At 31.1% G+C, this 17,039-nt stretch overlaps 1 protein-coding gene across 2 annotated transcripts in view; it reads right to left on the reverse strand.

Annotated features, from left to right (window-relative positions):
- Positions 1-17,039, reverse strand: part of Atrnl1 (attractin like 1) — a 744,833-nt gene that overhangs the window by 447,945 nt on the left and 279,849 nt on the right. The window contains exons 22-24 of one of the 2 annotated variants that reach the window (XM_074078234.1): positions 8,767-8,861; positions 5,806-5,884; positions 4,255-4,412 (exon numbers count right to left, since the gene is read on the reverse strand). In XM_074078234.1, the coding sequence (XP_073934335.1) occupies positions 4,255-4,412; positions 5,806-5,884; positions 8,767-8,861 (332 nt within the window). Of the gene's footprint in view, positions 1-4,254; positions 4,413-5,805; positions 5,885-8,766; positions 8,862-17,039 lie in introns of those variants that run through there. The other variant, XR_012449625.1, reaches the window with a different exon arrangement.

A 17,039-nucleotide genomic window follows, 5' to 3' on the forward strand; every position in this document is an offset into this window, starting at 1 on the left:
AGGCATCCAAATAAAAGCATGAATTAATAAATGGTATTGATCAAATTTAAGAGGTTCTATATATCAGAATGCAAAGAAAACCCCAAGGATGGGGAAAAAATTACAAGTTATTTATTGGACAAAGAATTAATATACAGTATATATGAACAGCTCAAAAAATTAAACATCAAAAGAAAAAATACTTCACTTAATAAATGGGCAAGTTAATTGAACAGACAGTTCTCAAAAGTACAAATGGGCAATAAATAGATGAAGAAATGTTTAACATCTTTAGCCATAAAGAAAATGCAAATCAAAACAACATTGAGCTGGTGAAGTGGCTCAAGTGGTGGAGTGCCTGCTTAGCAAGTGTGAGGGCCCTGAGCTCAAAGCCTAGTGCCGCCAAAAAAAAAAATTTTGTAGAAATGATACACAGAGCCCAAAACAACAATGAGTCTCCATTTCATCCCAATCAGAATGGCTATGATGAAGAAAACAAACAACAAATGTTGGTGAGATTATGGGGGAAATGAACCCCTATACAGTGTTGGTGCGAATGTAAATTACTACAGCCACAATGGAAATCTGTTTGGAGGGTCCTCAAACAGGAATAGAACTATCACATGATCCTGCTATAGTGCTCTTGGGAAAACAGCCCAAGAAATATTTTTTTATCCATATTTGCATACAATGTTTGGGTCATTTCTCCCCCCTCCCCCCAATCCCCTCCGTTGCCCTCCAATCGCCCCCTCCCTCGCTCCCCCACCCCCTCAATACCTGACAGAAACTATTTTGCCCTTATCTCTAATTTTGTTGAAGAGAGAGCATAACCAATAATAGGAAGGACCAAAGGTTTTTGCTAGTTGAGATAAGGATAGCTATACAGGGAGTTGACTCACATTGATTTCCTGTGCATGTGTGTTACCTTCTAGGTTAATTCTTCTTGATCTTTTCTCTAGTTCCTGGTCCCCTTCTTCTATTGGCCTCAGTCGCTTTTAAGGTATCTGCTTTAGTTTCTCTGCGTTGAGGGCAACAAATGCTATCTAGTTTTTACAGGTGTCTTACCTATCCTCATATCTCCCTTGTGTGCTCTCGCTTTATCATGGGATCAAAGTCCAATCCCCTTGTTGTGTTTGCCCTTGATCTAATGTCCACATATGAGGGAAAACATATGATTTTTGGTCTTTTGGGCCAGGCTAACCTCACTCAGAATGATGTTTTCCAATTCCATCCACTTACCAGCGAATGATAACATTTCGTTCTTCTTCATAGCTGCATAAAATTCCATTGTGTATAGATACCACATTTTCTTAATCCATTCGTCAGTAGTGGGGCATCTTGGCTGTTTCCATAACTTCAGCCCAAGAAATTTAAATCAACAGACAACAGTGATCCCTGAACTACCATGTTTACAGCATCACTATTCACAATTGCCAATATATAGAATCAGCCTAGGTACCCAACAATTTATGAAAGGATAAAGAAAATGTGGCGATATACAATTGAGTATTATTCAGTGATAAAGAACAATAAAATTATGTCATTCACAGGTAAAGGGATGGAACTAGAGATCATCATGTTGAACAAGGTAAGTTATGCTCAGAAAGACAAATTTGCATGTTTTTCCTCATAGAAAATCTAGATCTAATAATAATAATATTATCACATGATTGCAAAAGGGGGGACTGTTTGTGTGGGTGGAACCAGCAGAAAAGGAGGGAGAGAAAGGAGAGGGTGATGGGAGCTGACTATGATCAAAGTGTGTGTGTGTGTGTGTGTGTGTGTGTGTGTGTGTGTGTGTGTGTGTGAAAATACCGTAATCAAGCCCACAAAAACTTACTAAAAAGGTGGGGGGTAAGAGGGAACAGGATGAAGAAAGAATAATATAGATGGGGTGAATGTGATCAAAGTACATTGTATGTATGTATACAAATATCACAATTAAACTGCTGTATACAATTGATTTATGTTAATAAAAGATTTTTTAAAATAGTACATACCATACAGCATCATTGATGTTGAAACCATAAACAGACAAAAAACACTATATGATTGTGGTGACTGGTAGCTAGCTCTGGTGGAAGACACTGACCAGGAGTGACTATGAGGGTGCCTTGGTTTGTGTGATGCTTATACAGGGCATATAAAAGTTCATTACGCTGAATGCTTAAGATTTGTGCATTTCACTGAATGTTTTTGTGACAAAGGTTAAATATATAAATGTAATGGAAAGTGAAATAGTTCTCAAAAAGTAGATGTTTGATCAACAATCTATTTCACATTCTATCATAATACACAATCACGAACCAGTCAAGAATACTAATTGGAAATGTGAATCATATGATCATTCTAAATTAAAAACATCATTCCTACTGTATGAAAATTAGAAAAAATGGGGAGAAATCTACCTTACATTTTCACAAAGATATCTGGGCTATCTTAATATCATATTGCTAAACTCTAAATTATAAAATTAGAACTTTGGCAGCTAGGAATTTACAGAAAATCTTTTTCTAACAATCTTAGTAAAAACTGAGATAATAAACTAAAGACATGACTCTCAGACATCAGTGTAAGTCATTCTCTTCGTGGGATTAAAAGATTTTGGGACAAAAAAAGTAGGACTATAAAGTTGCACTTTTTATAATTCAATTAAAATAATTTTACTATTTTTATATAAAGAAACTGAAATATTAGCATTATATTTTAAATAAACAAATACACTAAAATGCTCTGACATATTCCTATGAAGTAGAGTAATGAATTTAATAAAGAATAAGAATTAAGTTCTACATATTTGACCATGCCAATTATTTTTCACATTATATTATTTTGGAATGGTGAATTATTTAAATTTCACTACATAAGTTCTGGTTTAGTATCCAGAAGAGATTACTAGTACATTCTTGAAAGAATATTTAACTTAGAAAGTTAAATTTCCAACCATTAAATATTCATGAACATTCTAAAATAAAGTATAATTAGAAAATCAAGAAATAAAGGAAACAATTTAAAATATAACAATCATATCAATTTTAATTGCTATTTAGTAAGCTCTAAAGATGAACACTTTTCTCCTACAATTATAATTTGAATAAACCAAGTGAAATTTGATTAATATTTATGTATGAACCTTTAAAAATAAAATTATACATCCTCCATATTAAAAGACGTTTACGTGAAATATTTTTGGTATTTTTCTGACTAAACAAGCATCTAAGTCATCATTATACAATGTAGAAACAAATCTCTGAAATTAATTCCCACAACTAAGTTTACTGAGTAATAATTTGTATTTTTGGACAGTTAAGTAACTATCTTTATTAAGGTATTAAATCAACCTTGAAGATACTAAGAAATATTTTCCAATAAACATATGATTTTAAAAATAACTCACTCCTCTCACAAATGATATCACAGAAATTAACACAGATAAAACATGGAAACCTTTCTGATAACAGTACATATCTGTCATTTGTTATAGAAAGGGAAGGACTGATCTGTAAATTCTTAAAAGATTTTAAAACATAATGTACTAGAATAGGGGTTGGCACATATGAATTATTCAATAAACTAATGTGAATTCATCTAATCAATCATTATAAAGGAATAAATGAACAAATTCCAATATCACATAGGTATTTTACTGAATGTTTTATAAAAATATTAAAGATATATAAGTGTAAAGGAAAATCAGGTATTCCTTGACTATTTCCAGATAGAACATTTTAAATGTTTCCTAGAGGCTTTAGTAGCCAACCATTAACCACAGTAAAAATGAAACATACAACATACACAGCATAGATTAATAAATCAATTATGAGTGAGTCTTCAGAAAGTAGCTATCATGATTACTAATCCTAAGTCTTTACTGACAGTTAAATTGTGTTCCATACATATAAAACCAAAAATAAGATGGCTAAAATAAAGCAAACAATTTCAAATTTAGTTGTAAGAGGGTATCTATTCTCAGTTACATTAAATGAATCAGAAACCCAAACATTCTCAATGTTACAAGTTTGCTGCATTTTTTGGAATATAAGGTTCATTGAAAATTTTTAGTACAGTCTTCAGTGAGTTCAATGCAATTTGTATAAGTATATTTATGGAGACAGTCATCATCACAGATAACTGGTTTTTTACAAAGGGTCAATACATGCTTCAGTATTGTTCAAGTCAATAAATGTATACATGCCATCACTTTGGACAAAAGTAGCATTCTTTAATAATGAAAATATTCAATGCTCATTAGAAGTAAATACTCTTAACACTTACCTGTATCTTTATAGGCCAGGAAAAGTTGCTGACATACACATAGAATGTAATATTAGGGTTGCTTCTAAAGTTAAATTTTTCATAGGAAAAACTATCTCTGTATTCCTTTATATTAGTCTTGGAAACAATAGGAGTCTCTTCCCCAGATATTGTTCCACCTGAAATGTAAATAATAATAGCAAATTTAAATAATTCATATTAGGATATAGGGATCTTTATTAATTTTAAAACATGTAATACCTTCATTTTTATAATTGCTCTTATAAAAAATAATTATTACAATTCACTTATATTTGCAACTTTGAATGACAAAAAAAGAAAATAAGTTTGCCATAATTATAAGGGAAATAGGCTTAGTATAAAAATTACTTTAAAAAATGCTACCGCTGATGCCATGCTCTGCACTGAGCACTGGCTTCAAGACTTTATATTCTTTTCAAATAACAATTTCATTCACGGGTGTTATCATTTTTGTTTTTCAAACTGAATCTTGAACCTCGAGTTTATAGCTACTTTCAGCAAACTCCTCTTTGGAATTCAGGCATATATGGCTCCACATACTGACCTCTTGGTACTTACAACTCCACAGATTCCTTCAAAATAAATCATACCATATTTTCACATGTCTCAATTCAATTAAAAAAGTGAAAAGAAATCAATTTATTTGCCTTATCACAAATTGAAGAAACACTACTTTAAATACATTGGGAGGCCATAATTTAATACGTGAGCTAAATGCTCAATTAGCTAAACACATATTGGGCACTCAATAAATATTTACTTAACCAAATGAAGCAAAGCATTTCCAACTACCTTAGCAAGGCCTCCATCTTAATTAACAGTAAAAATAATCAGAATAAGTATACTGAGTAACTCAATTAATTTCCAATTGATATCCTATGCCCAAATTAGCTTGTATGCTTTCTTAAAATGTAGATTCCTAGGACACCATCTGCCAATATAAGTATTGAAAAATGAGCATAAAACGTTAGAATTCAACATAAAGATTTAAACTTTTTCATAGCTATAATCGTTAAAAAAGCCCTTTCAATGTATAAACTTTATTATGGAAGACATATTTTGTATCGTTTTATTTTAGCTCCTCTTAGCACTGAAGCTAACAAGGAGTGTATTTCTAAGATTGAAAATAATAGATAAGTTGTTATTTTTATCAGTAGAATGTTATTGCTTCATATAAATATTAAGCCTAACAATTGAATTAATAGCTTCAATAGTGAATTAAATAACTGAAATCTCTTCAGTCACTAAAGAAGTAATCTATATTAATTAAAATCATCACAATTCATATTACCATTTTAAAATATTAGTTATATAAAATTTGTTAGCCATCTAATTTTAATTGAATAAAGGAGAAAGTTAACAAAGTAATGAACCTTTATTTATACTACCACTTGTAATTTTTATCAGTAACACTACAATAATTATGGAAAATAATTTTTAATTAATTATTTAAATAAACAGTAAAGCATGCTACTACAACTTCCATATAGGAACACATGTAAAACAGACATGACACCAAAAGTCTTTTACCTGTTGAACCCACTGACCATGTGATGTTGAGATTAAAGTTGTTTGATGCATTAATTGAAATATCCAAATTTTTGTTTGACTACCAAGAAAAAAAAATATTACAGTTAAGAAAAGTTGAAGTATACTAACTAGATATAATTTAGTCTACTGGTTTGATTCTGCCATGCTACACTTCCCTAATATGCTACTGAATAAATAAGGGTACCATTTATACTTTCAATGAAAAAAATTGTGATAAATTCAAAGGTAAAGTTCCTCATTTATCTTCTCTACTGTAATTTTCCTATTTCTTTAAAATGTGAATATAATGACTTAGCTCAAGAGTTCTTATGAGCACCAAATAGGATAATGGTTTTAGACCATTGTACTGATAATGATAATGTTATTAGTTAAGGGGACACAAGATCTTCATTATCTAGAGAACCTGGGGACTCAGAAAGAGGGCATGTTCACCAACCTCTGAGAAGTGGAAGAGTTTTCTTTTTATTATTAATGAGGTGGTCCAAAGGTAATTGTTATTTTTATGAAAGCAAAACATAGCAGAAATAAGTTATACCTCTGAAAATGTAAAACTTAACTGAAGAGTTACAACTTCACAGTTTTTTATGTCTTATTTAGGGTGAAATAAATATAAGAGTAACTTTTTTTTGAAGTTCACACAAAATTTCCAATTGACATAAAAAACTATAAAACTGTCCTGAATGTAGTTTATCCTTTAACAATTTTAGGTTTCAGTATTATTGAAATATGGTACCATAACTAAAGCTCTATAAAAACCACTTAGGGTTAAAATTAAAGATGTGATACTGTATCCCAGAAAATGATAAAATCAGTCATTTAGAACAGTGGTGTATGTAGTGAATGAGTTCAGCAAAATCATGTTACACAGAAACCTATTCCAGAAATTAATCACATGAAAACACTGACTAGACATGATCTGTAGTGGGTGAGAAGTTAAATCTGATGTCAAAATGTAGGAAATATATAAATAATCAAGGTGTTTACTTTATTATTATTTTTATTGGATAAGTTGGAAGCCTTGATCAATAATTCATATTAAGTTTAGAGATTTTTTTCCACAGGTGAATATATATCTTAACTGAAGGGTATTACACAAAATGATGGCATAAAGCATTCTTGTTGACATGACTCATGATACTTTAGCATCAGAACATGTGTCTATGCTCTTGAATTCAATTGGAAATGACAGAAAAAAGCAATACTGAATGAATGCTGGGACATCCGAAATCACGAGATTTCTGGACACTGAAGGAGAAATATAATGGCAAAGAGAAAAGCAAACTAGAATTAGAGCTAACCTGGACATATGTGTATGACAATATCGACAGTGAACATAATATTCCATCCAAGGAAGAAATACTACTCACAAATTTCAAGTAAGATATTACAGCTACATTCTTAGATCCTCAAAAAAAAAAAACCCTACATATTTGGAATATTTATTAACAATCAAGAAGCCAATGCTAAAGAATGAAATTCTGATAAACAGTGAAACATATGTGAACCTCGAAAACATTATGCTAAGTAAAATAAGCCAAACACAAGAGGTCAAAAATTATACGATTACAGTTATAAAAGGTACCTAACAAAAATAATGCATAGAGGCAGAAAGCAAAATAATGGTACCAGGAACTGGAGGTGGGGGGTTAGGAAAAATGTGAAGTTATTACTTAAAGATATAGAGTTTCCTACGTTATGACGAATAAGTTTCAGAAATGGATAGTATGTACTTAATGGATAGAAATGTACTGAATGCTACTGAATTGCACATCTATAAAAGTGACGAAAATGGTAAATCTTACTTCATGTATTACCACAATTAAAAAGTCAATGGTGACTATAATATACTTATAAATATTGTCTTATAACTGACAAATACAGTTGCTGACAATATTTATATATCTATATAGGAACAGAGATAATCACTAAAAAGAGGATTATTTTTGAAAGAAAATATCTTTAAGATCCTTATTTAAAAGTCAAAACTTTAAATGTATTCCCAAGAACATAGTCATTCCTTAAAATCTAGGGAATAAGGAATAATATAGAATAAGCTTTTCTACGGAAAGTCAGAATCAGATTTAACTAGAAAAAGAAAATTTAACAAATTACATTATTTGTCAGCAAATCTAATGAATTATTTTAAAAGAAGCTAGAATTTTTCAGGATATATTTAGACATTTCACCTATTTGAAAAAACTAAAATATGACATGGCTTTAATAACATGGATAATTTTATAATAACAATTCATGTATTTAATATAGCATCTTTAATGTGAATGAGTTGCTTTTAGTTTCAAAAAACTAAAACTCAACTAAAATAAACTATATGGTTGGTATTTCCTTTCCCTAAACTTATTAACTTTATGAAGTCTTAGAGAGACAATAATATGTGTGTTGTTTTTAGACATCCTTATAGACTTTTTTTGAACTACTGTGTTGATGTTAACATTTGCACATTTCATACATTGAAATTTCATAAGCCTGTAAAATTAGATAAGTGATGAAGCCAGTATCTTTGTAACTCATAATACACTGGATTTAGAAAAGAGGCAATAAAAATCAGCTACTATGGAATCATATCAAAAACATTTAATATAGCATATTATTTTGCATTTATGAGTTTTATTTGCAAATAAAACTACTCTGGGTTTGCATGTATATTTCTGAGAGTAAATTTTATTATATAGAAATATATATAATTAATATGTAATTTAAATTAAAGGACTATTAGCAAAATATGAAGTATCGACTTCACAAATTCTCCTATCACAAGGACACCTAAGTTTTATGATAAGAAAATTAACAGTATTAATCTTCTCTATAAAAGCCCTACAGTGTGTTGTGATGATTCTGAGGAGTGAAATCACAGTGAAAGATGACAGAGAAGTTAGATCCCTTGACAGCAGTACAATGACATTACAGAAGATGTTCCCTTACCTGCTCTGGGTTTGCTATGAAGTTTATGGCAGTATGGTGGCGATCATCTTCCTGTAATAAGCTGAAGGTAAACTGATAGTCAATCAAAAGGCTGTCTGTAAGGAGAGAGAGCAGAATCTTGATATATACATTAAAAACACTTTTTGAAAAACAAAGGTAAGGTGAAAATATATTGCACATTTGCATTTCAAATTATTATCATTAAATACTAGTGGCTTATTCAAGACTAGTGACAGAACTCTTTGTCATCAAGCAACAGGAAGCAAAATAGGTGTAGTAGAAGTCCTTATTCCTTAAAATTGTATTTATTATTCTTTTTGTTATTATTAAAGTATTACATAAACACTGTAGATAACTCTGGAAACTGCATGACAGTAAGAAAAGAAAATAAAAGTCATCTATAATCTTATGACTGGAGAGAAATGGACTTAATATGTTGGTGCATTATATTCTCCTTAAGTAGACCTTTAGGTATCCGGCTTTCATAAAATCAAAGTTCATTAGAAATATAAACTTTAATAGCTAAATAATAGTTCATCTATAGCAACATAATTTTTTTGTTTTTTACTGTGATCATTTTTACTTTAAACAATTTATAAAACATTTGTGATGAATTCCATTTTACAGATGTGACCTTCAGCAAATTGATAAAAAGGAATTCAGGGAAAACCAATTTTAATCTTTTTCATATATAATGCCAAAAACAAGATGAAACATTTAAATTTTATAGGTCATGGGTGGCTTCACATGTTACACAGGGCAAAGTATTGGTCATACTGTCAGCATTGCAAAAAATATTTCAAGTAATTTTAAATAATAGAGATGAGATAGCCTTTGTATATATCTTCATGTTGTACCCTCAGCCATTAAGAACCATTACTAAAAAAAGTAAAGAAGGTTTACTATAACTGGATGTATTGTGAAAACAATCAAGTCATTATTCCTCATGTTTCTTACTCATATACTACCAGATGTATTTCTAGTATAATTTAGTATAAAGCAACATTTTATCTTCTTAAGAATTTATAGGCACCTTTACATCTGACAATAAGAATTATGTAACACAATATATTTCCAATTATCACTTGACTTCCAAAAGATACAGAGGAAAAACTCAATGAACAAGTGTTGTAGGCACTGGACATACAACAATAAAGGATAAAAATTTCTATTTTTATATAACTGTTATTTTATCAAATGGACATCAGAAATAATAATATAAGTATATAATATATCAGATGACTTTAAATCTCTTGAATAATAATAGAGCAACAAAGGAGAGAAATTGTTGTCAGGGTAGAAATGCATTTTCAGTTTTGAAAAGGAATATTTAAAGATCAAAGATACCAAAAGAATAAGCTATGGGGTTTACTACAGAAAATGTATTCCAATCATAAAAAATACATACAAAATCTCAAATCAAGAACAAGTCTTTGCTGTGATTCCCATAGAGGCTATGGCAATAATACAAGCAAGAGGTAATGGGTCAAGGTAAGTGGAGGACAGGAGGAGTAGTCAGATACAGGAGATGAATTTGGAAAGTACAAGAAACAAGATAAGCTAAACAAATGGGTACAGTCTTTGAAAGAAGGAAAGGCAAAACTTTTTTCATTTATTTTTTACCTAGCAGTAAGCAAAAGTAACAATTAAGAAAGAATAGGTTTTACTGTGGTGGGAACTGAGGGAATAATTAAGAGTTCAGATTTAAAAATATTAAATTTAAGATACTTATTAAATATCGATAATGTATTTGAGTCACGTTCAAGAGCAAACTAGCAGATAACAATTTGCAAATCATCAGCATTTAAATGGTATTTTAAAGGCAAGAGATTACCTTTATAAACAGGTAAGTGACCAAAAATTTGCCCTGGGGAATACCAATATTAAATAATTAGATCCTGAGGGGGAAAAACAGAAAGGGACTGAGAATGGGTGATTTACAAAATATAAAGAAACCCAAAATAATTTAGTATTATGGAAACCAAGAAAAGGCAATGTTTAAAAATGAGAATACTGAGCCAGGCATGGTGGCATATATCTGTAATCCTAACACCCAAGAAGCAGAGGCAGGAGGATACCAAGTTCAAGGTCAGCCAGGACTACATAGCACAGTGAGTTCCAAGACAGCCAAGGCTACACTGGAAGACCCTGATTTAAAAAAAAAACAAAAACAAAAAACAGAGATAAGTGATGATCACCTTGGTCAAAGGACAGGTTCAAAAGAAGTAGTCCTTTGTAGGACTTTTGTCAAGATTGTTCTTGACAAAAGATAATATTTATTCAGAATGAGAGGAGAGTATCAGACAAAGGAAAAACAAGCATTTCAAACCTATTTTCAAGAATTTGTCTGCATAATTATCCTTATTTTTTTCAACAGTGGAAATAAACATTAAGAAGTGGGTGTTTTGAGGAGGTAGAGAATAACTAACTGAGGACCCCTGCAGAGCCCTGAGCAGGGGCTGTATTTGCCCCAGGCCCAGGAACACTATCCCTAGAACTCCAGCCTACATTACAAACATGTCACATAAAATGCTTGGCCAAGAATTCAAGTACAATTTTGCTCTTCTTATTTATTCTTATTTATTAGAGTTCAAAGAACTAGATCAATACAATGTATCTTACATATGGTAACAATCAATCCTAACATCAGGTAGGCTAAAAAATATGCCCAGAGCATAGATCAAAGCTAGTGTAAGTATTTTTCATTTTAAGAGATTAATAAGGATATCATTTGATGAATATGATTACTATAAATTGAAGAAAGTTTAGACTTCACAAAAGATTTCCTTTCAAACTGCTTCAAAATAAGTCTTTCAAAAGCCAAATGCACAATTTTTCACTTAACCAGAAATTGAAATATTTGTCCCTAGATTTTCAGATATCATGTTGGGGCCTGGTGCCTGTAGCTCATGGCTGTATTCCTAGATTACTTGGGAGAAGGAGATTGAGAAGATTGTGGTTCAAATACAGCACTATTAAACACTTAGTGAGACCCCCCCCCCGCCATATCTCAACAGAAAAAGTTGGGTGTGGTGGTACACCACCTATCTTCCCAGCTATGACAGGAAGCATAAATAGAAGGATCAAGAACCAGGACCACCCAGCATAAAGTGATATTCTGTCTCAAAAAGCAACCAGAGCAAAAAGGACTGGAAGCATGGTTCAAGCAGTAGAATACTTGCCTAGTAAGCACAAAGCCCTGAGTTCAAACCCTTGTACCACCACAAAAAGAAATCATGTCTGTGTATTTTAGGAGGATTATGAATGAATAATTATCTGGCACTTGAAATATGTAAGTTAATGCTAAAATTTACTCTGAATTTCTCAACTAAGTAAGAGTATATGATATAAAAACTGAAATTTAAAATGTCTCCCTGGAAGTGAGGAAGGGTGGGGGGGGGGAAGGGAGGGGGCGGGGGATGGGGGAGAAATGGCCCAAACAATGTATGCACATGTGAATAAATTAATAAAAAATTTAAAATAAATAAATAAATGTCTTAAGCTTACGCAAATACACAAAAGTTGAAAGTAAGTATTTATGCTACATTAATGAGCCACTCTGTTATGGTATCAAGAAAAGAAGTTATGATTGGCTATAAATCAATTCAAATAATAGAACTATACTGAGAAATTACAAAGTAGCAGTAGGCCTAAGGATGATCAAGAAGGTAAAAGAGCTTTGTTTCTAGATCTGGGGAAATAGCATGTTTTATGCTAATTGAAAAGTATTTACTAGGAATGGGAAAACTGATAAAACAGAAGAAAAGGATCAATATGGATAGGCCTAAAAGACATTATACTAAGTGAAATAAACCAGTCATAGAAAAACATACACTACATTATCACATTTTTATGGGGAACCAAAACAATCAAAACCACAGCTGTACAAAGTAGAAGAGGTATGGGGGCGACTGCAAGAAAGAGCAAACAGGAAGATGATGGCCAAAGGGTACAAAGTTACAGTTATGCAAGCTGTTAAGTTCTTGTTATCTACTATATAACATAATACCAACTGTTAAGAATTAACTTATAACTTATAACTTGTAAGTTAATAAGTTATAATACTTATAACATAAGTATTTTTAAGTATTATATAATTAAAAATTTGCTAAAAAGGTAGGTTAGATGTTAACTCTTAAGATAAAATAAATTAATTAACAAATAAGCCAGGAGGAAACGTTGGGAGATGTGTGCAGCCTTGATTGAGATGATGGCTTCATGAATGTATCTTTATTTGTAAATACATCAAGTTTTTATATGTGTATTATGTACAGTTTTTGTATGTTGGTCATACATCAATAAAGTGGTTTAAAAAATCAGTAGTAAAAGATAGCCTATGCAATAAATTGTATAGGAACATGCAGTTAATCAAAAGGAAAACTAAAATGTATACCACACCAAACATAAGAATCAATTCCAGTTAAAGATTTAAATATTAAAAGCAAACTCTAGCATCTTTTATCATCTGAAAACATGACTTGTTGGTTCTCTGAAAAGATAAACAAGATTAATAAACACTTTCCCAAACTATACAAACCAAAGAGGCCAAAGACCCAAATTAATGAAATTAGAGATCAGAAAGGGCATACGATAAAAAGTAACAATGAAATTCAGAGAATCATTAAGGAGTATCTCAAAAACTTTTTAATAAACTGGAAAATGGAGAAGAAATTGCTAGATATATATGAACTTCCAAAACTGAACCAGAAGGCTATAAACCACCTAAACATAGCTATAACAAGCAATGAAATTGAAGCTGTATTAGTATTCCAACAAACAAAAGCCCAGACTTGAAAGATTCATTGTTGTATTCTATCAAACCTGTAAAGAACTAACACAATGCTGCTCAAACTATTTCATAAAATACAAAGGAGAGAAATGTTCCAAAACCAAGACTGCACAAGAAAACAACAAAAGAAAATTTACATGCCAACTTCATTTATGAAATCAGAAGCAAAAATTCACAATAACATAATGACCAACCACATTCAAATAAAAAGATCAAATAGCATGATCAAATTGGTGTCAATCCAGGATGCAAGAATGGTTCAGTGTAAACAAATCAATAAATTTAGTGCAATAAATGAACAGAATAAAGGATAAAAATCACATGATTATCTCAATAGATGCAGGGAAGCTTTTGGCAAAATTGACATTTCTTCATGCTGAAATCCCTCAACACACTAGGAATACAAGGAACATACCTCAACATTATAAAAGTAATAATGATAAACCTATAACAAACATCATACTAAACAGGGAAAAACTGATACTCTTTCCTCTAAAATCAGGAATGAAATAAGAGTGTGTACTCACTGCACTCTTACTCAATATAATGGTTGAATTTTTAGAGCAAGAAGGCAAAAGAAGAAATGAAAGGGATACAAATAGAAAGGAAGAAGTCTAATTTTTCCTATTTATAGATGATATGATCCTATACATAAAATACTCAAAGTAAATCACCATAAAACTCTTAGCTATGATAAATACTTTTGACAAAGTAGTAGGATACAAAATCAATATACAAAACTCAGTAGTTGTTCTATATACCAATAACAAACAGACAAAGAGCAATCACAGAATCAGTCCCATCTCCAATAGTCTCACAAAACAAACTGGAATAAACCTAACCAAAGAGGTGAAAGACCTATACAATGAAAGCTATGAAATGTTGAAGAAAAAAATTTAAGAAGACAAAAGAAGATGGAAAGACCCTATTCATGGATCTGTAGAATTAATATTGTGAGGATGGCTATAATACATAAAGCAATCTCAGATTCAATGCAATCTCCATCAAAATTCCAATGTCATTCTTTACAGAAATAGAAAAGTCAATCCTAAAATTGATATAGAAGCACAAAGTCCTAAATAGCAAAAGCAATCTTGAACAAAATAACAACACTGGAGTTACCACAACACATGGCTTCAAATTGTGCTACAGGGCCAAAGCAATAATGATAAGATGGTACAAAAAAAAAAACCAAAACAGATCTACTTAGACCATGGAATAAAATACAAGACCCAGACATAACCCCACACAGCCATGTATGTCTAGAATTGACAAAGGTGCCAAAAACATATTTTGGAGAAAATGTAGCTTCTTCAAAAAATGATGTTGGGAAAAAGGGATATTCATAAGTAGAAGACTGAAAGTAGATCACTACAGTATAGGTATAGACAACAACTTTTCAAATAGGATTCTAACTTTTGGGAAATAAGCACAGACATGACAATGGAATTGCCTCAAATTAAAAAGCTTCTGTACATCAAAGTAAACAATTACCAGAAACAAGAGAAAACCTACAGAGTGGGAGAAAATGTTTCCTGTTATTCATTGGATAAAGGATTAATATCCAGAATATGTAAAGAGCAACAAAAATTTAAAAAACAAATGATTCAGTTTATAAATAGACAAATGAGGGCTGGAAGAGTGGTTCAATTAGTAAGAGTGCCTGCCTAACAAGCATGAGGCCCTCAGTTGAAACTCCAGTGCTTCCAAAAGAAAAAAGAAAAAAATGGGCAAAAGAACTGAAAATACAGCAGCACTATTCACCACAGCCAAAGTATGGGATCAGCATTGGTGCTTATCAATCTATGAATGGATGAAGAAAACACAATGGAATATTATTTGCACATAAAGAAGAATGTAATTATGTTGTTTGCAGGAAAATGGATGGAACCAAGTATCATCATGTTGGAGAAAGGAGGATGAATGGAGAGGGTGAAATGGGGTGAATATGATCAAAGTGCTTTATATGCATGTACAAAATTCAAATAATGAAGCCCATTAAAGACAATTTTGAGGTGGGGAGGAGATGTGGCCCAAACAATGCATACACAATTGAGTAAATGTAAAAACAATAAAAGAGAGGGGATAAAAAAGAATACCAGAAGGTGTGAATTTCATCAAAGTATATTATATGATGCGATGGAAACATTACAATGAAACCCCTTTGTACAGTTAATGTATGCTAATAAAAATTAGAAACCTGTCAAATATGATCACATATTATTTCATTTACATGATATATCCAGAATAGACAAATGTATGAAACAGAGAATAAGTGATGGCCAAGGATTATGGGAAAGGTGAATGAGGAATGTCTATTAGCATGGACAGGGTTTATTTGAGGGGGTATGAAAATGTTATGAAATTCAAAAATGGTGATAGAGCATAACTTTGTGAATATACTAAAAACTGCTGAGTTATACATTTTTAATGCATGACTTTTATGATATGTGAATAATATCTCAAAAAAGTCATTTTAAAAACTATACACTTCCAGTATTTCCACATGGATGTGGGCACATATACACACAGACCACACATAGAGAAACATACATTTGCACAAACAAATGAATTATTTAAAAATAAAGATTAGGCATGATACAAAGTACTTTTAAGTAAGAACAACTGGCAAAAGATAAGAAATGGAGCGATATTTGTGGAAACCTACTCAGAAATGCTGTCCAAAATCAAGAATAGAATAATAATAATTTCAAGTAAGATATACTAAAAGTATCTGATGCCTATATCTATGCTGAAAAAAAGTATTTATATGCACATTGTCACTAAAGAAAAAAAAAGGCTGGCAAAGAATGAATTAGAGGTTTCAACTTAGAAAACAGTGTGATTATACAAAAATAACACATAAATATTGAAAAGAAGAAATCAAGCTATCATTTTATGCATAAAATCAGATGGCTTAACAAGAAATATAAACTAAAGAGCCACTAAAGTGATATGCATTTTCAGTAACGTAGCCAGATAAAACATAAATATATAAATACCTACAGCTTTTATTTGGGGACTATTTATTTACATTGGTGATTATGCCTATCCCTGCACCAAAAAGAAAAAAAAAAAAAAAACAGTTTTAAATACTACAACTACCTGGCTAGGCCAAATATCTAGTATAGGAAGATACTTGGCTTTTGAATATTAATTGTGTGCTCTACAACTTGATAAATATTGTATTGTATTTGTTTCAGATAAATTGTCTGTGGATATTTGGATTTTCTAGTAAAACAATAACATCACATATAAACTACAAATATACATCTTAATTTTGATTCCTATTTCTATTAAATATGTTCTCTGAGCCTTTGATATTTTTTCTGAATTTTTTTCTGCTTAACCTATTAATAATCAATTTCTACTGCGCATATTAAGGATAATTTGTTCGGTGCATACACTGCAATATGAATGCATGATAATATATATTCTACAACATACAGACTCCTGAAGCTTTGGCATTCAAACAATGTGTTAA

The sequence above is a fragment of the Castor canadensis genome, chromosome 7, assembly GCF_047511655.1.
Source record: "Castor canadensis chromosome 7, mCasCan1.hap1v2, whole genome shotgun sequence".
NCBI lineage: Eukaryota > Metazoa > Chordata > Mammalia > Rodentia > Castoridae > Castor > Castor canadensis.